At 36.4% G+C, this 20,659-nt stretch overlaps 2 protein-coding genes and 1 long non-coding RNA gene across 5 annotated transcripts; 2 read left to right on the forward strand and 1 right to left on the reverse strand.

Annotated features, from left to right (window-relative positions):
- Positions 1-215: 215 nt before the first annotated feature.
- On the reverse strand, positions 216-14,024 carry LOC149926115 (low-density lipoprotein receptor-related protein 12-like). 2 transcript variants are annotated; one of them, XM_090161145.1, is made up of 4 exons: positions 13,494-14,024; positions 4,858-5,259; positions 4,662-4,799; positions 216-808 (listed from the first exon to the last, which is right to left on the reverse strand). In XM_090161145.1, the coding sequence occupies exons 1-4, from the start codon at positions 13,573-13,575 to the stop codon at positions 513-515; spliced, it is 918 nt and encodes a 305-aa protein (XP_090017271.1). In that variant the 5' UTR covers positions 13,576-14,024; the 3' UTR covers positions 216-512. The 2 variants fall into 2 exon arrangements, with proteins under 2 accessions (XP_090017271.1, XP_090017272.1); XM_090161146.1 differs by lacking the exon at positions 13,494-14,024 and adding an exon at positions 5,347-5,673 and having other exon boundaries at positions 223-808.
- LOC149926116 (uncharacterized) lies at positions 7,565-9,634 on the forward strand. Of its 2 annotated transcripts, XR_016476863.1 has the most exons (8): positions 7,565-7,647; positions 7,709-7,737; positions 7,802-7,878; positions 7,937-8,237; positions 8,309-8,325; positions 8,389-8,459; positions 8,521-8,888; positions 8,998-9,634. It is a non-coding gene; the product is annotated as an uncharacterized LOC149926116 (long non-coding RNA). The 2 variants fall into 2 exon arrangements; XR_016476862.1 differs by having other exon boundaries at positions 8,309-8,459.
- Positions 14,025-15,365: 1,341 nt separating the features above from the next.
- On the forward strand, positions 15,366-16,340 carry MED7 (mediator complex subunit 7). The gene has a single exon (XM_090160327.1). The coding sequence runs from the start codon at positions 15,556-15,558 to the stop codon at positions 16,213-16,215; it is 660 nt and encodes a 219-aa protein (XP_090016453.1). The 5' UTR covers positions 15,366-15,555; the 3' UTR covers positions 16,216-16,340.
- The last annotated feature ends 4,319 nt before the right edge of the window (positions 16,341-20,659 follow it).

Here is a 20,659-nt window from a genome sequence, read left to right on the forward strand (position 1 = left end):
CTTTTAAGTTGAGGAACCTTCTACCCTTATAAAATGTCTAAAATCTGAAATTTAATGTTATAATTCCTATAAATTCTTGACTTCATTTATCGGTAGTTTTAATATTTACTCAAGATTTACAAAATAAATATTTTATTGTAGAATAGTGATACAAAATTTCATACAAAATGGAATGAGTATAGTTATATTTTAATTAGACATTTAATCAACTGAGATTCAATAGCTTGAAACAAAAGAAATGTGAAATTGTGATTTTATTAATGCATAACCATTTAAATATAATGACCAAAAATGTCACACTAGCATGAAATCATTTTTATACATAATTTCAAGGCACTTTTATAATTTCATATTTTTACGAAGATAAAAGTAAAGATTTTTTAAAATAGACTATTTTAATGGAAAACATAGTTAACCTTAAGTGAACAGCTTTGCGTAAAAATACTTAGTATTAACAAATATATATAAAATATATATTTAATTCATTATACAGTACTAAACTTTTATCAAAGTTATACATTTTGATATGCAGAGTATTTTTCATTTTTGGAATGAACAGGGATAGCTTCAGTGCTACTGGAATCGTAAAACTGATAGGACTCAGCGGTTTCATCTCTAAGTATGGCGGCGGTAAATACTTCGTCGTTTCTATCATTTATCGATGTAGGAATAGGCTGGTAAGTTGACCTGAATATTTTAATTGTTTGTCGCTGTCCTCGGATACCAAAGTAACAGAATAATGGCACGAAAAAACAAAAGCTGACAATTCCCAGAAGTACCACTATAACGCCCCATGTAGTTTGTTGCGCTGTAAATTTAAGTGAAAAAAATATTATTCAAATCCAGTTAGAAACCTGTTTGAAGAGATAGGAATTAGATATTTCTATAAGTAACATGGCCTTGACTTATTGTTGCTCTTACATCACATTTACAACTCTACAAGCCCACTGAATTATTGTTCTATTAAAATGGATGTAATATGAACTAGCTGCTCAAATTTAACAGAACTGTTTTGAATTATTACAGTGGTCCATTACTTCTAAAATAATAAGATTAACATTAATTTTAATTGAGTTATTTTAAAATCAAATCTTTTGGGGCAGTTGCTTTGCCAGGAGTTTATTTGTGACTAAAAACATTTTGAGCAAAATTATATTCCTACAGATATCATAAAATGGATCTCCATCCAAGTTTCGATCCACTATAAAAGTTATGTTAACAGTGATTTCTTTAAGGAAGATGTTTAGTAATAGTTTCTCTTAAATCAAATAATGTAATATTTGGGTAGTCACAAATGTCAGAATTTTTTACTTTAGCACCACCTTAAAAAATATTTACTTAAATAGAAAATAATATCTCATTGATGAAATTTATTATTTCAAAATTTTTAAAACGTTCTACCATAATTACATAAAAAGGATATTAGTAGAAATTATGTTTAATTCAGAGAAAACGGCATGGTATTAGAAGATAAAACTTATTTTATACAAGACGTTTCGAGCCGAGGCTCTTCTTCAGTCGTTCGTTAGTTTTAATTAAAACTAACGAACGACTGAAGAAGAGCCTCGGCTCGAAACGTCTTGTATAAAATAAGTTTTATCTTCTAATACCATGCCGTTTTCTCTGAATTAAACATAATTTCTACTAATATTCACCATGGTAAATAATAAGTTTAATATATAAAAAGGATATATGTATATATTATTTCCCAATAATAAAAGTTGTTTTTATAAAATAAAATGAATAAAAACTAAGAAATATAATATGTCACAAGACCCGACTTTAATATATTCTTCGCACATGCGCTAGAAAAACATTCCTCGCAAATGTAGTGTGCACTTGTAAACAAGTACAAGTATTATTATTATTATTAATGAGAGGGGAGAAGGGCTAAAGACATGCCCATTCGCGCACTCCAGCCAGTGGTCCATTGTGTAACCCCAAACCTTATGATTTTTTTAAAAAGTCCAATATCCGACACAAAACGGAGAATCCTCTTGGCAGGCATGTTATGGAAATCAGAGGTTTCCAACTGATGTATACAAAGATGCTTGAATCTTTGGGCCGCGTAATAATCGCACCTACAAAGCACATGAGAGGCGGTTTCCTCCTCAACCTTACATGCCCTACAGATTGGATCATCATTGATTCCAATTAAGTAAAGATGTCTGTTAAGAATGCAGTGACCTGTTAGTAGGCCAACGACCAACCTAATATTAGACTTGGAGAGCGAGAGCAATTCCTTTGCTCTCTGCCTAGAGGGGCCCGAGATAAACTCTTTGGCGATCCATCTCAAGCCAAAGCTTGAGTTGATGGTCAGTAAAAGTAAGAGACTGTGACGTAAAAGCCACATTAAAACAAGAAGGCCATGTTACTTTCTAAAAAGAACTTTATTATTTAAACTAAAAAGCCTCTTAATAAATAAAGTTTTAGAATCTTGAAGGCACTGAAGTTGGAAATAACACCATTTTCTTAAACATGTGCTTAGAGGTTAATTAAAATTTGCCTTGATCAGTTCTCAGAATACATATTGCCATTTTCATTACAAAAATTAACTTCCATAAACGAAATGACCCCTTACAAATTATTAATTAAATTAATATTTCACCACCCCAAAAGATAAAGATAAAATATTCATCTATTATATAAAACGAAATACATCAGTGATAAAAAACACAATATTTAATAAAAATCTGTAAACTGAGCAAATGTAACCCGATTTGGTAGATGACCCTATAATCTTATTTCCCCATTATCAAGAATGTGTCTTCATGTATTTATCACATCAGATATGCTAGAAACTCACAAAGGGAACAGGCAAAGTTCAATTGATGTATGGGCCTCTTGTTAGAGATAATTTCTAATTAGCAAAAATAGTTGAATAGGTCGTTGCTTAGCTCCAATTCCCCTACCTTGTAAATAAGTACATTACGTGGCACCAAAAGTATATACTACATCTCTTATGGAGAGGAATACCTTTTCCTTAATATTTGGTTTATAAATCACAAACCCTACGCAATGCCTGTTTAACATTTTACACTAACAAATGGAATAATAAGAGTGAAATTTTCAGTTTGGTGTCCCTGGCTTACATTTTTAATTGTCTAAATCAAGGACATACTCAAGGGCGTCAAATTCAGGGGGAGAAACCTTGATTTTGCCAACTCTACTCTAATTTTTTTTAAGTCACTTGGAAATGTTTCATCAAATTTTCCTTGAAAAAAAAATGGTTCTTACAAAAAAGGTTAAAAAATTTATTTTGGCAACTAAGCAAAATTATTGAGGGAGAGGCTTCTATCGTAAGATATATATATATATATATCTGCCCATGGCTCAGATTTTTTCATGGTTATTATATATATATATATATATATATATATATATATATATATATATATAATAACCATGAAAAAATCTGAGCCATGGGCAGATCACTTTGTTACAGGTTGTTTTAATCTTTGTATAGCACCCTGGTTTACACTTGTAACCCAGTCTAAAAAAAGTATGATCTAGCTTCTGAAGTCTGGCATACATAGCGCAGCCAATCAAATAAAATATTATCATTAGTTAGTTAATCAAGCAATATATATTTTTTGAATATCGGTATTGGCCAATATCGACCTCGCTTAAGCTGATATTGGCCGATACTGATATTAGAAAAATAGGCCGATATATCAGTGCATCCTTACATAGTAATTGTTTAGAATTAATTTTACCAATCAGTAATTTTTCAAGAGTTTCAAATGGTACTTATAGTATTAAAAAGTATATATTTTCATCCCGACTCAAATAGGAATATAATGAAATATGTTATTACTTCTCTAAATGACAGCTTATTTTAAATGATATTCATTATCAAAAGTTAATAATTATCCTTCACATTATTGTCCCAGTACCCTCTGTTTTGTGTATTAAATTATTACTGAAAGCCATTTCAGAGGTGCAATATTTTATATTAAAAGTTTCATATTATTATCACTAGCAGTGCTTATCTTTTTTACTATGGTGTGGGGCTGTGCGAGTTGTGGTTTTAGGCATTCGAATCAGGTATAGAGAACCAATTTTTTTTTCAAAAGTGTATTCAAGTCGAGTCGAATAATAGAGTATGTGGTTAAGGGGAAACTTTCTCTTATTTGAGTAGAGTAACTAAAAAAAACCTTGAGTAATATTTTTAATGAGTCAGGTTATTGAGTACTTGATTAGGAGCTGGTTTTATTCGAGTCATTAGGAAATTAAAATTTAAAATGAGTATAAACTAACTTTCAATGCTGAAAAATATTCCTTTCATTTAAATGAACCAAAGTTTCCACAACTTTAGTAACTTTATAGTGACTAGTGGAATATAAAATACTACTAAACTAGGCTACTAGGCTAATTATAGTAATTAATAGTAAAATAACGATATTATAATTTTTTTTTTAAATTATTTCTGTACCGTTTGTCCATACATTGCTTAGGAAGTTAAGACTCCTGAGGTTGAGTTCAAGTACTCGACCTTAAAAAATGGCGAGTTATCCATGATGTACGAGTACTCACACAGCCCTACTAGGATGTCAATTCTAACCAGCTATCAGTAATTATATCGGTTAATTGACACTCTTATGGAAGATAATTATGGACTTATGCCACTATGATTGTAATATATTTGAAAATTTACATACCAAATGGTGTGCATCCTACTGGCTCGTCACTATCATCACCACAGTGGTTATGCTTGTTACAGAATAAGCCATTCCAAATACAATGTCTGTTCCGACACCTGAACTGATCTTTAGTGTGGCAGTTTCCATGTCTATCCGCTACAATATTAATATAGTATTGTTTCGGGTGTAAAAATCATAATTGACCAAGACTTACCATTAGAGAATACAGTAATCATTCCCAAGAACCCTTTAAGGTTGTCGGGTGAAGTCGAGTTCTGTTCAGTTGTGAAACGTACGGTAAGCGTTTCAGCGTCAAATTGTAAATCAGGGCAGTTTTCGGCTGGACAATGCTTGTGACCGCATAATGTTTGGTTGCTAGATGACGTTGTAACTGTTAGATTGTCTTTATCACAGCTCCTTGTTGAAATTTCGGAAAATGAAAGGTGAAGTTTATATCCAGGTGGCGCTATTAGTTTCACAGTGCAATTGATACCAATTGGGTATGTTGCATTATCTTTTTTATTCATTGCAAATGATCCGTAGGAAGAATCTCCGCTTGGGCCAAATTGAATTTCATTATAAGAGTTTCCTGATAGACAAAAGCTACTTATTCCATCTGTAAAAACAATAAAAGATAATGTAGATTCTAAAGTTTTATCTTTACTCCTTAAAGACCAAGAGCAGAGATTCCATTTTTCAGCACTTCTCAATTTTTTGGAGAGTGACAGCCTGAGCAACGGCTCAGTTTGTTCTTGGATGGAATTTGCAAATCAAACATCGATTTTTATTGCTGTTATTGTTATTAAGGTGAAAAGTGTGAGAAGCTGCTTTCTACTGCCTCATGCAAAATTCAATCATGTGCACCTTTCTGTAGCATGTTCCTTCCTGCCTATTGGAAGATAATTCCATAGGCATGTGTAGGATTAGGTGGGAAATAGCTCAATCGGAAATTTATCCTACGCGCAACAGAATAAGACTTGAAGATTTTCAAAGTACATTTTCTGGGGCATGCAAGTTTCACATAAGTCGTCAAAGTATGCATAGTTCCATGTCGTAGCACCAGTGGGTGATAATGTTTTTAAGCGAGAGGCATAAACTCTACATCAATCCACAAGTAAATCTCAAGTTTACAAGCCAATGTGGGAAATAGTGGACGGTATATTTTTTACTGAATAGGTCTAAAAATAATATTTCTGAGAGTGATTCAGATGAAAGACATTGCATTCTAGCTTGCACTTTTATTTAGCTATTTCTTGTTGTATTATTTCAAATTGAAGTATTAACTACACCAGAAATACATGTATTTCTGACTACACTAAAATAAAGTTTGAAAACTTAAATCTAACTAGTTATTTTCAGCATTTTACGTGCTGTATTATTTTATTAGTCACCATTGCCCTTATAGGTGTTTCTATAAAATACGTTAGGTCACGTGCAAATGTTTTTTCTACATCACTAGCTAAAATTATTGAAGATAGAGAGCGCGCGCTCGAGTCGATAAAGATTTTGGTATTTGAAGTCGACGTGCAAAACGCCAATAAAGCACTAAAAAGCTTAAGCTCGTGACGCGAAAAGCCATACAGCCCACGGGGACCATTCGGTTAACATTAATAGTCAATAATTCGAGGGGATATTGTCAGTCATGAAAGTTTTAAGTTTTTTTTAAATAATTCAACAGAGCCCGAACACACAATTTCATCAGGAAGATAATTCCAAGGAATAATGACACGTTGGAAAAAAGAGAATTTGGACGAATCACGGCGGGAATGTGGTAGACAGAGTTTGCGGGTGTTCCCCCTCGTTGAGATAGTAGAAGCCACGTAAGAGAAGTAGGACTGGCTAGGGTTGCTGAGCAGTTTATATAAGGTCACTAAGTCCAGATAGAGACGGCGAAGTTTTAATGGGGGCGATTGAAGTTATTAAGAGCAAAGGGTATTTTGGAAGCTCGAGCTTGTACATTTTCAAGTTGCCTTATGTCCTGGGCATGATAGGGATTCCATAAACAGGAAGCATGACCCTTACCAAAAAATAAGCTGGTTTTATGCTAGTAAAGATCTGGTCTAAATCAAATAAGGTGGTCTTTTATAGGTAATTCCCTGGTTCTAACCTAGTAGACTATTTTTGCCATTTCTGTACCCAGTATTTACATAGTTTCAACCTAGTTATGATTTATTCTAATTTTTTTACTTGGTATTTGCATGGTTTTTAAGTAGGCAATTTTACTTGACATTTTAGTAACTAGTTTTGAAATGTATTTTAGCTGGTTTGAAAGTAGCAAAATATTTTTACATAGTTTCTGCCTGGTATTGAGATGGTATAATATATTAACCTGGTATCAACATGGTTTTAGGTGTAATTAAGATAGTCCATGAATTTTAAGCTATCAAGAATTAACTGACTGCACGTGTTTATTATTACACATTACAAATTATACATAGATAAATTAGAAAACATATATCATAACACAATAAACATTCTAGCTTGATGCCTCTACTAAATTTGCTGGCTCTACAATAAATTTCATCTCAATTTTTTCAAAACCAATAAAAAAGCAAGGAGTTAGTTTCCATATTTTAATATTAATTGCTTGAATGCCGATGACTTCCTCTATTTTTTAATGTAATTAAGTGTGTAGTTTTGTTGTGGTCCACTTTGAAAGGGTGTTGATATGTTATATATTTCAATGATAGCATAGAATTCGTCTTGATCTTGATGATCTGTATGTTTAACAAAACATTTAATTTTCCCATATAGAACATCGTTTTGCAAAATACACTTGACATATTTTGTGTTGTGCTTTTTGGCACGATTATACATATCGCACTCATAAATTATGTTTCTAACTTTCAATCTGTAAATTATCGAGCACTTGTTTACTACATTAATATGGGTACGAAGTGCTTGAAGAATATAAAATGGTGTTTCTTGCTGAAATTTCGCCAAGCCAACCACCGAAATAGTTTCAGTAATTTTATCTGCAGACTCGAGAAGAGGTCGCACAAAGGTATTATACAAAAAGGTAATATTGTTTAGAGAGAGACCTGTAAGTTTGTACTTAATTACAGCAAGGAGACTATTGGCACGAGAACATAAGGTAGAGATATGTTGATGAAAATTAAGATTAGAAGTAATGATAATACCAAGATCTCTATGGTTAGCCACTCTTGCCACATTTTGCCAAACAAGTAATAAGGGGAGGGCTTATTTAAATCCACGGCAGAACGATCAATACTAAGTAAGACAGTTTTGTTTTCGTTAAATTTTAAACCATTACGACGAGACCATTCTTCAAGGTTCTTGAGATCAGTTTGAAGGGCTTCCACATCTTCAAAGGAGGTGATAGAGCGGAAGATTTTGAGATCATCTGCATACAGCCGAAGCGGAGACAGGATTACATTAGGTATGTCATTAATATAGACTAGAAACAACAGAGGACCCAGCACACTTCCCTGAGGAACACCGCTGAGGACGGGAAGAGGATCACTAAGTGAATTTTCCACTCTCACTCTTTGAGTACGATTGGCAAGGAAATTACAAATCCAAGGCAGTAAATTGTTATGGACTCCATACATCCGAAGTTTAGTCAGCAGTCGAGTATGTGGGACTGAATCAAATGCCTTTGCCACATCAAGGTAAATAACATCCACCCGTTTACCTCTTTCCAGAGAGTCAAGCCACAAATGTAAGCAAGATAGCATGTTAGAAACGGTCGATTTGTTGTTAAAAAATCCATGTTGATATGAAGATAGAAAAGGATTAAGGTGGTTAATTAAGGCCAATCGAATACATTTTTCAAGGACCTTGCATACAGTTGAAGTAAGACTAATAGGTCTATAGTTTGATGCATTTGACTTTTTACCGGAGTTTTTATAAATAGGGGTTATATGTCCAAGACGCCAATCTTCAGGCAGGGTGCCACTGCGAAGCGAGAGACAAAACAGAGCCCGAAGGGGACGAAATATAGTTGAAGAGCAATTCCTCAGAAGACGGTTTGGAATTGCATCAGGTCCAGAGGATGATTTTTAGGGTTGACCGAATATCTTGAAAACTGGGGAAGAAGTCCTCCATAGAGGTATCGGGATTGACGAGAAGATCAGAATTATCAAGGGCAGAAGAATTAAAGTTTTTCGCGAATGTTTCATTAAAACAATTTGCCATGCGGTAATCGGAGTCAGTCAGCTGGTTGTCATCAACCTGGATGTTCAGCCTGGATTTTGGAACACGAATTTCCTTTTTGCCGAAACGGTAAAAAGCCCTTGGATTCTTTTTAATTTGACCAAACTTTTTACGAGTATGTTGGGAACGTGCTTGAGCAACGAGAACTTTAACCAATTTGACTTGATCCTAATTGTAGGTAGGCAAGAGGGAGTTATAAGCTTGGAGGTTATCCGCAAGAGACAAATGGCGCAATTTACTCCAGAGAGAACTCTTCTTGCGCAATTCTCTCTTAATTGCTCTAGGAAGCTTGAGACGACGAGGCTTGGGCTCCGGAGAGAAGAGAGGTATAGATTTGTGTATTAAGTCAAATAAAGTTGATTTAAATAAACTCCAAGCATCCTCAATAGGTAATGTTTCTAACCGAGTCCAGTCTGTTTGAGCAATTAGAGAGTTTAACTTGATATAATCACCTTTGGAATAATCATAGTCTTTTACAAAACCGTGGGCAGAGGCATCATTAGAAAAAAGAGGGTAGGTAATTCTGATTGAATGATGATCGCTGCCCCCAATAGTAGCGAATTGAGAGACTTCTGGGGTGACAAGGGAAGATGTTATAACGAGATCCAAGATATTTGACTTGGACCGACGAAGTTTAGCTTGACTGTGCCTGGTAGGACGAGTAACATGTTGAGTTAAAAAGTTTTGGTTTAGACAGTCCAAAAGGAGCCTGTGCTCCCTTGTGGCCTTTTTAAGGAGGGTCATATCAGGCCACTTAATATGAGGGAGATTAAAATCACCAACAATCACAGTGTCAGGGTTATTATAGGACTTACTAGCGATATTTTGAAATAAAGTGACTGAGTCCTCGTAAGTAGCAGTAGGGGGACGATAAAAACAACCAAGGGTGACCCAGGAAGTAGAGTTAAAATGTTTTAAGGTAACGCAGATTGATTCAGAGTATTGGTCAGAGAGCGAAAGTTCATGAAAAATAATATTAGACTTGATATAAATAAGAACACCACCACCATTTTTGTTTAGTCTGTCCTTCCGGCATAGAGAATACCCGTCAATAGATAGGAGGGCATCTTCACACGCACTATTAGCCCAGGATTCGACAACACAAATACAGTCTGCATCCCAGGAGGGAGCTAATAACCTCATTTCCGAAAGTTTTCCCAAGAGAGATTGGGCATTGAAAAATATTATATTTAAATTAGCTAATGAGGAACAACCTTGAGATACACAGGTACCAGTAGAAGTTAGCCGAATATCACAGTTCAGAGGTAATGAATTAAATTCCGTATCACAGTTAATTGACGGAGAAATGAGTTGATTATCACAGTTTGGCAGGGTAACACTGTTAGTAGGTTCCGAGTTGGTAGAAATGAAGCGATTGCGACAGGGGGATGGGAAGGTGTTCTTTAAAAGTTTTTTGAAAAGTTTTTTGGCGGGGGAAATGCCGGTGGGATAGCGAATGCCTTAGGTAATGGATGAACTGAAGATAAGTTAGTCAGGGAATGATCCAATGGTTGCAGATGAGATGTAGCAAACGATTGAAGATGAGAGGCACTAGATTGAGATTTAGGAGTAGCTGAAGATTGATGTGGAGATTTACCAGGGGATATTGCGTCATCAGGAGCAGAGTGGGTATGGGTAGAAGTTTCTTCAGGAGTCGGACGAACCATGATAGTACGCTGTTTAATATAAATGTTTTGTTCACCCGCTTCGCGCCGGCATCGAAGCTCAGATATTAAGCTGCGGCGAGAATGACGTGGCTGCTCAGTGCGATCCGGAGCAACGAATGAACTGAAACCCACAGTAGGGTCCCGTCGAAGTTCAGAGGCCCTCTTCACAAATAGCTGACAATGAGTAACTTTGGTAAACTTGATACGGAGAGGTCTGCGCTTCGAGCCATCTGGGAGGAAGCGACCCAGGCGATCAATTTGTAATCTAGAACAATCAGAATAAGAAAAACCCATAGGCTGGAGAAGGCCAAAAATCCATTTCCTATCTTCCTGCAAATTATTATCATCATCGGCATTGAAAATGATCGCATTAAATTTATGATCGCTAATCTGTAAATGTTCATCAAAAATGCGTGAGATCTTTGAAGATTCACTAAAGTCCGAGAGCTTGTGGGCTGAGTCTAAAATCTGAGAGCAGTCTCCATTAGATTTCGATTCTTGAGCCACCAGTCTGGCATTAAGGTTAACAGTATCATGTTTTAACGTGTCAATATCTGTGGACAGGGCAGAAAATGGTGGCAGGTGTGATAAAGTCTCATCATGGAATTGAAACTTCGTGTTGAGAATTTGAATATTTGCAGGCAGGTCGGATATGCCTGGTGGAAACGCATCCACTTTAGTAGAAAGAGAATGTAGTCCAATCTTTAAACAATTTAGTTCATTTAATGTAGAAATGGATTGCGACGAGAGATCTGATAAGGTCGAATGTATGGCAGAGGAGGAAGATGGATCAGTCAATTTATCCACTTTTGAAGAGAGAGTGGAAAGCTTCATAGCCAAGGTTGTAAAATTGTCATTAAGTTTTGAGATTGTAGCGATGATTGATGAACCAGTTTGGTGACAAACCGTGCAAAGAAAAATAAAGTTTTTGGACGAAGAGTTCACATGTACTTGGTACAAAGAGTCGGAGACATTAACACAGTTTGTATGACACCATGAGTCACAAATCTCGCAAAGAAGGGCCTTGTGGGTATTTGAGACACCTTGTGAGCAGACCGAGCAAATTGAGGTAGAATGTTTTATGTGGTTAGGAGATTTGTGAGTTTTCGCTTTAGGTTTGAACGTCACTTTCCTTTTTCTCACAGGAGTAGCTTTGGAGAGACAGGGGCGAGATCGAAGCCCTGTTAATCTTGAAGAGGTACGTTTTGTAATAGTAATCACGGGGACTGGCTGACTCAAAGGAACGGTAGACTTGAGACTGGGAGATGAGTTTAAATCTGGTAGCGGCAGTGAAGCAAAGACAGTACTTGTGGAGGCTTGAGTAGCGAAAGGTGGTAAAGAAACGGAGAAAGAGTCACAATTATGCACGAATTATTGTAATGGACATCATCAATATCAATAGTAAACGAATCATTGTCAATGTTGTTGGGAGATGTTGCTGAGCAAGGGTCCACATCAAGCAGGGAAGACTGGCAAGCAGAGTCCAAATGGAGGCCGGATTGGGCTTCGGCCATATTGTGTACAGGAAAGTTGCGAAAAACGCGGGACAATAGACGACGCGCCTAGGCTTAGCGCGAACAAAAGAAACTTAACTAAAGGAAGCAATCGCGAAACACCGAAAGAAGCTGGTAATAGCGAAATCCTTACCAACCTACATTAACCGAACACTAATTATCGGAAAATTATCGAAAAAATACAGAAAATTATATAAATATATATAAGAAATACGCCACCGTAAATAGAGCGAGACGCATTGTCCGCCATCTTTTTAATTTAATTTTTTTATTGATTTAATTTATAGAAACACCTATTTTCCACAATCTGAAAATGTAACTAAATGTCAATCAGCCTGGAGGGAGCAGCTGTCTCAATGGAAGATGTTAATTTGTCTTGGAACCGCTCGGTTGCTAGCAATAGAATTCATTTTTACTCCGAAGCAATCTGAGCACCTCAATGTATTTTTTAAAGTTAGGACATTCTGGTCATTAATTAGATATTGTTTGCCACCAAGACTATTAATCTGCACAATTAATACTTATTTCCCAAATTGAACTTTAAATGTAATTTTTTTCATGTGAAATTTTAGTAGCTGACTTGCCCAATTTCTTAAATTTAAGTTTAAAAGAAAACCAAGGTGTGAAAGCAAATCTATTTAAAAAAAACTTGGTAGTGCTTGATGACCAATAAAAAATAACATTATGCCTAGGTATATCTTTATATTTATCACTCATCAGTGGCGTAGCCAGGGGGGGCACATGCCCCCCCCCGAAACGTATGGTCGTACGTACAAATATTTTTTTATTTTTTTTTCAATGATGTGCCCCCCCCCCCACCCGAAACAAAATCCTGGCTACGCTACTGTCACCCATCAATTGTCCTGTTTACTTTCTGAGGCCGCCTGCGGAAAATTGGCGCTTCCATAAAAGAAAAGAAAATAATTCAAAGTGTAAAGTGTTTTCTCCGCGTCAAGAGCGTTTCACATAGACTTCAAATTTCAAAATCTTTATCGACTTAACGCATGCTCTCTATCTTCAATAATTATAGCTAGTGACGTAGAAAAAAAAATTTACGCATGACTTCCCGTTCCCGTATTTTATAGAAACAACTATTCATGTTAAAGGACCACAGAATTGTTTTAATTTTGAGGGCGGGGATACATAATTATGTGTTTTGAAAAGTGGGATGACATGACAGTCATGTGACCGTAATAATGCAACACGTCTTTTTTTAAATTTTCGTCACAGGTAAATGACGTTTCTGCTAGTCGTCGGAACTCATCATAGACCACAGTCCTACCCTAAGGTGGTCTGTTACTGGGGATTTCACAAGTATGGTCTGTGGTTTAATATATCTAGGATATCTGATTTTAGCTAAGAATTTGAGAAACCTTGGCTAAGGCCCAAAATCAGGTAATGGTTCATGGAGGCATTCCTCTATGATGGAAGAATGAAGGCCTAATTCGTTCATGGATAAACCTATTAGACCAGTTACAATTTTTTTTACTTACATTGTGCTTGGGATGAGAGATGTATGTGAATTTGAAGAAATATTAAAATTGAAAGGCCCCTAACGAAATCCTTCGGTGCCATTGTTACGAATTAATTTCACTTTTCAATTTGTAATTGCGAAATTGTTTGTTTAATTTAAATCGATTTTCGTTCATCAATTTTCGATAAATCATAAAATAAGTATTTCATTTACGCTATTTGAACTTCGTTAATCCGGGGTGCATGTTACGGCCACTGTAAAGCTCGGTTTGCGGCTAGGCATCCAATATCCGAAATAGGACTTTTTCGGTTTAGAAACAAGAACGATGTTTTTCATACTTTAGAAATACGCTCGTGGTATTCGAACCTAGGAAAATATCCTAGAAAGTGAGTAAGTATGTTTTCGACTTTGTTTTATAGTGGTTGATTTTGATAACGCGTTTCGAAATGGCGAAAATGATTAAAAACTATTTGCGTTAATCATGTCTAATCTACATTGACGTCGTTACCTTATCTTTTTTATTGTCATTCTTTGTTCGCGTTTAGAAAAATATCGCGATTGCGTTTGTTATCCGCGGCTTGCTTCCGCCAGCCAATGAGGTAGAATAAATAGAGAACATCCAAATCCGCCTTCCAGGACCTACCGTTTCGCGGGACTGTATTTGTTGAGTCCATTGAATTGGGAATAATATTGCTAGAATTACAATTACGGTTTCGGTTGCCATGGTTACGCGGGACCTGTTCTGAGAAGACTGTACGAAATTCATCTTTATAATTAGGCGGTAGCGCCATCTATATTTTGTAAAGTTATATGATTCGCGCAAAAATTCAATTGCAATATAGTTGCCACGACTAGAGACAGATGCCGCCACGGTTGAACGATATAGTTGATAACGTCTCCATATTGAACGAAATTGGTCCCGCGCCAGCCAGATTTAGTTGTACCTCTATTTATTCCCAACTCAATGGTTGAGTCAGAGAGTTAAGCCATGGATGGTTAAGCCTAGTAAATGAACTTAATCAAATCGTGTTGGCCCCATCTATCGCGTTATTGGAAAACTAAATATATATAATATATAGTATGGCGATTTAGTAAAAGGTTTCCAAAAAGCACTCTGTTTAGCAGTTACGAGATTTTTGGGTTTAACGTACGATTTCCATTAGCAGATAATAATGACACTTCATAGCTTTAGACATCTATAGGATACAGCTAGGGTGACGTTTTATGACGTCAGAGTACCATCTATTTACCAGGCCCAGGTATGCATAGGGGATCCATAGGCGAACATATGATAATCCGTTGCCTACGTAATTTAATTAACGTAGGCAACGGATAATCACATAAATACTAGCGGGTATCCAAAAAACCAACGTGTGTCCTAAAGGTTTTCAATTTTAATTAGTAAAAAATCATATCCTCAGTATTCATATACACATTTTTCTTTTGCTACTGTTATTGCCCCCATTCCTCTTGTACGCGATTATTCACAGTAGTTACGGATCTGGGAATATTACTTCTGTCCGATTTCCTTGTAGGTGTTTTATTTAAGCGACAATTTTAAGTTAGAAACAGTCATAGGCGGGAGTAGTGGCGTAGTCCTGGGAGTCACTCAGAGTTTGTAGATGGCCGTGTGAGGACGACCACCAATCCCCCAACGGGTGGTCGGAATACTTCCGCCAGGGGTGTTCCCACGTATCCTCCGGTTGGCGTAGCCGTTACGCATATCTCGCCCTGATTACAGCACAGATAATATAACTACGTAGTTATATTATCTTTGATTACAGTGAATAATCAGATGGACGAGCGGACTGTATATAATTGTCCCACACGTTACAATCGCATAAAAAAAAACAGTTATATGGTGCTCTTATCCCCTAGCACCTTTATAATCGTATATAGCTTCGCATGTTTAGTCACTTTTCGAAGCGTATCTGTATTGTATGTACGACAGTAGGCCTAACAATTTATGTTTATTTATTAAATATAAACGGTTTTTTTTTATCAAAAGTTCTTAAAATTTTTAATTCTGGCTTTCTGAGATAATTATTTACGGTTTGCAAGTTTTATTTTTGCCTAATAAAATGGCTGAAGCACCACAAGCTAGTAGTTCATTGCCCCTGCCGCCTAAACAATACTTTAGCCTTTACACTGATGAAAATATTTTACGTGGAAGAGCGCCGTCTCCCCCAAAACCAATACAAGATAGTGTTTATAATATGTTCGGTGTTCCGTTCAATACTGACGACGTTATAATTAGACCACTGGAATCTCAAGGGATAAGAAGACTTTATCCTCAAAACTACGATCACAAACGTGAACTTAGGAAGTTGAATCACTCCATATTCGTGAATTTCTTGGACATGCTTGATATTCTAATTAGATGCCCTGATACATCAAAACGAGAAGAGAAAAAAGATGATATTAACTTATTATTTATTCATATTCATCACTTGATAAATGAATTTCGGCCACATCAAGCAAGAGAAACATTACGGGTGATGATGGAGATGCAAAAACGACAACGATTAGAAACTGCTGAAAGGTTTCAGAAACATTTGGACAGAGTGATGGAAAATTTGCAAAATACTTTAGCAACTTTACCAGATAATACTGATCTGGACAATAACCTATTAATTCCAACTGAAATTCAACCGTCAGACTCTGAAAGCCCTGAGAATTTAAACATTGAGAAATGCTCAATATTTGACAAAATAATGTGTGATATTGTTGACTCTTTGTAAATAAAAGTGTTTTATTCTATAAAGGTATCCATCCAGTGCGGTTTATCACACACAAACAGTACAAGTACACCTTTGAACTTCATTCTTTGTTTGGTCAAAAAAATCAAACCCCGAAAAAAAAAAATTTAATTAAAAATTGCAGTTCATTTTGATTAGGCTCTATGTTTTAATTATTGCAATGAAATACGAAGTACATCATAAGGAAATCCATTAGTCTATGAAACTGGTCATCTGTATTTTCAAATCCTCTTTTTCGCATCCCACCAAATCTGCTGAGGTGCACCTACTTTTTCCACTTCCAAACTCATAAAAATAAGCACGACCAATTGCCGAAATTTATATTGGGATATGGAAGACGTGGAAATTCCTATCGATTGCTGTACCATTTCAGCCCAAAAAGTTGAGGAGTGATTTAATTATCTAATTATAGTTTTGGAAAAATTACCCAAATGTATAACCATTCTGTAAAAATTTGGGTACTTCATTTTGCAACCGAAAACTATGGCTACCCCCCTTCTGGTTCCCTTAAGCAGACGCTATTAGTTTTCCTCTGCTTTTCTTGAACTTGGCTAATAGGCTTTATAAATAATGATACTGCCATATTAATATTATTTTTACATCGTTTGCTTATATTTTGATTATGTAATTAATATTTAATGTTTTTTAGTTTTCCTGTTATTGATACCTTTTAGAATTAGGTATTCTAATAAATGCTGTTGACATGGTCACTTGGTTCCTGCTTTATTTCTACAGAATATAACATGGTGTCAGAGTTATTGAAGAACGTCACGCCTTTTTTTATGTAGCTAATATTGTTTAGTGCAGTGTTTTAAGTAATAGATAGGAATTAGTTTACTTCGCCTATGGCGAGCAGTATTCCAAGAATTAGGCCTTTTCACTCTGGAAATAATCCAGCTGAGGCGTGGAAATTTTGGCGGGAAGATTTCAAAGATTATCTCGCAACTTTGCAATATGATGACGCAACAGAAACCACAAAAACGGCGTTGTTCCGGCATGACCATTGAATTGGGAATATTAATTTAGAGATCCAATCAAATCTGCTCCCGCGAAACAAGTTTTGAAAATTACGAATGTGACGAGAAAACGTTATCATATGACCCGTGGCGCCATCCATTATTTTTGAAAAAAAAAATTGCCGGAAAACGCGTCTTATTTGAACGAACCATTGAGAGATAGACGTCACCACGGGTAGAATGATAAAGTTTTCTCGTCATTTGGGAGCAGACGGCAGTATTCTTTTTTTTAAAACATGTTTCGCGAAATACTGAAATCCGACGTTTTGATTGGACCTCTAAATTAATATTCCCAACTCAATGGGCATGACTGCGGAAATGAGCTGAAGGCTTGAACCAGCAGCTGTATCGCTTGTCTAATCTTAAACCGTTGAAGGATGCTAAAGTGGTCTCATTGTGCCAGATCCTAGGTGAATTCTATAAACAATTTAATGCATATATCGGCGTCATTTTTCACTTTGGGGATTAGGGCCGTGCTTAGGGGGGCGAGCCGGGAAGTCGCCCAGGGCCGATAAAATTTTACCATAGGGTTGTATACACCGGAGGGCCACTACACTCAGTTTCGCCCATGCATTTCGCCCGGGGCCGCGAGACCTCTAAGCACGGCCCTGTGGGGATAAAGCAAAAGCAAAGATAATATAACTACATACCCTAGATTCGAAATCAAGTTCCTTTCACGTAACGCAGGCTCTTACTGACAAGGAGACATCCCGAAGTGTAACCATAGACAGTATATAACCCACCGATTTTGTTATAACTCGAGGGATTGGTAGACCTTCATGTATCATGAAAAATCCTAAAGGGAATTTATTTAATGGGCAACCGTTTTGCCATGGCAACGAAAAATGATTTTGACAACACAAAATATTAAATTTTCCCATTGAAAATAACATGGGATTTTGACCTCAAATTGATCAAAAGTTGATCAATTTTGATGTTTTTTTGGTCAATTTTTATCTATTTTTTCTATTTTTGGCATTTTCGAAATTTTGAAATTTGTTCAAATTTTTCACAGGGGAATCGGTCAGAATCTCATGTTATTTTCAATGGGAAAATTTCCATTTGATGTTGTCAAAAACATTTTTCGTTGCCATGGCAAAACGGTTGCCCATTGAATAAATTCCCTTTAGCATTTTTCAAGTTACATGAAGGTCTACCAATCCCCCGAGTTTGAACAAAATCGGTTGGTTACACTTCGAGATGTCTCCTCGTGAGAGTTCCTAACAACTTCTGGAGGTGCCGCTGCTTCGGTTTGCGCTATGTCGTGTGATGTTAAATCTCGTAGTCTGGAGAATTAATAAGAGTTCTTTGTGTCTCGTGTGGTTCTTCTTGCGCGCGCTGAGGACCCAATTAACACGGTGATGTATCCGTCACGATTGCGCACTTTGTATCTCGTCATGGCGTAGACAGTGAATGTGAAAAACCATTTATAGTAGATGGCATCTTCTCCCATTTAAAATGTAGGACTGTAGTGTAATGTAGTTGGGGAGGGGGTGATTGTAATTGTTTTGTTTTTGTTGGGGTTGATTTCATTATTATTTGAAGGGGTTAATTGGTGTGCTTTATGGGGTTTCTTAGGGTTGGTTGATAATTTGTAGTGTCGGGTAATGTTTAATATTATTGTTGTCTTTGAAATAACTGCGTTGTTGTGATTAGTTAATTAATTTATAGTTGTTATTTATAGTGTTTGGAAGGTTGATTGTTGTTTGATTATAAATTTCGTTGATTTTAATTTAATAGCCCAATATTAACATTCTAATAATGATAAGCTTAGGCATTGTAGCTCCAAGTGTTTGTTTCTATCCAGTTAAAACGTTAAGGTTTAGTGAAAATTGCGCCGTGGTTTTTGACTTGCGGTTTTCAAGATACTAGCTATTTTTGCATTATATTGTTTTAAAACAATAATAGATCATGCCTGTAGCTCTAAAAATGTTTCTAGACGAAAGAAAACTAAAGGTGAGTAATATAATCTTGGGATATCTATTGAAATTCCTTATTTCTCACCCTGCTATGGAGCCCGATTTTTCCGACTTCCGGCGCGAACTCAGTAAAAGCCTCACGACAAAACGCGCTATCTAGATTCTAGAAACGCCGTGATTTCGAAACTAGGGTACGTAGTTGTATTATCTTTGGCAAAAGCAAGGATATCGAAGAATGTAATTACTGAACTGCCATGGAACGAATGCTGCGAGATAAGTTAGTGCATGGTCTGCAAGACAAGGTTTTGCAAGAAAGACTTTTAAGGGAGGTAGGATGGAAAAAGAAGACGCTGGACGAACTGATAAGCGATTGCAGAGCAGCGGAGTTGTCTAGGGCTCAAGCCAATGCCATGCACGATATGAGGAGTGAAGTCCAAGTCGTACTTACGGCGAGGAAGTTGAGGAAAACCAAATCCAAAGAGACTAAATATATTGCGGTTTAAATCACGTTTCAAGAAAATGCCCGGCTTATGGGAAAGTCTGCAATAAATGCGGTTTAAAAAATCACTTTGCTACGAAATGCAGAAAGAATTACAAAATAAAGGAGCCAAGATCTCAGCATCGGCTGCATGGAGGTAAACGAGTTGATGCCGTCACTCACCAAAATGAAGATATTGTATACATTGGTACGGTGATCGTAGTCAACGACTCAACGGAGAGTCCATATATATAATAAATGTATATAAAAGTCTAGAACTCTAGATAAATTTCGGGGCGTCATAGCCCACGGCCAACTTTGATTTCTCGCTCATCTCTCGCGCTACAGCGGCCATCTCATTCTTTGACGTTTCTGTGTTAACCTATGAGCAAAAGATGTGTATGACGTCAGCGCCCCTAGCGGATTATTATTTTTAGAATAGCTTTTACATTGAAGTCAATATAACAACCGAGCGTGGCGCTGACCTCCTACACATTATAGTACAGTTTATAGGCTGAAAATCCTTGCTCGCGGAATTTCGACGAATGTGTTGGCCGTAGTAGCGCGAACAGCACGTGATCAAAGTTGGCCGTGCTTAGCCTAACAGCAGACACCGAGGAAGGCACGTGACCACGAGCGCGAGCTCCCTTAGCATTTTAATGTTTAGGCTTAGTTTCTCTTTCGATATAACAGTCGCCAGCCTGATTTCATGCACGGTACTAATAAGTTGCAAATAGAACGAAACCGGTCTACCGTTGGCATTTCTGGCTATTTATTTAGTTTTTATGTAGTTTTTTACTCGAAGATCTATTTGATTCGAGATTCGCGTCTTTTTGTGTGCTCGAAGACCTATTGGTACGAGTTATTTGTAAGTTTTTTTAATTTCTTCAAATTTGTTTAGGATTTAGCTATTTTATCCCTTTTAATTATGGACTAATCTACTTATTCACGTATTTTATCATCCTTTGTACAGTCCATAGGTGGTTTCTCCTAACCATAGATATAAGAAGTAT

The sequence above is a fragment of the Leiobunum rupestre genome, chromosome 10, assembly GCF_980474605.1.
Source record: "Leiobunum rupestre chromosome 10, qqLeiRupe1.1.hap1, whole genome shotgun sequence".
Lineage (NCBI taxonomy): Eukaryota > Metazoa > Arthropoda > Arachnida > Opiliones > Sclerosomatidae > Leiobunum > Leiobunum rupestre.

What these genes read in the sequence shown, in the direction of transcription:
- MED7 (XM_090160327.1), top strand. Translation starts at nt 15,556, where the DNA reads ATGGCTGAAGCACCACAAGCTAGTAGTTCATTGCCCCTGCCGCCTAAA.
- LOC149926115 (XM_090161145.1), bottom strand. Translation starts at nt 13,575, where the DNA reads ATGGCACCGAAGGATTTCGTTAGGGGCCTTTCAATTTTAATATTTCTT. An exon ending in GATTACTGTATTCTCTAATG is followed by an intron (nt 4,800 to 4,857) that starts GTAAGTCTTGGT and finishes TTAATATTGTAG; the next exon opens with CGGATAGACATGGAAACTGC. An exon ending in AGTAGGATGCACACCATTTG is followed by an intron (nt 809 to 4,661) that starts GTATGTAAATTT and finishes TTAAATTTACAG; the next exon opens with CGCAACAAACTACATGGGGC.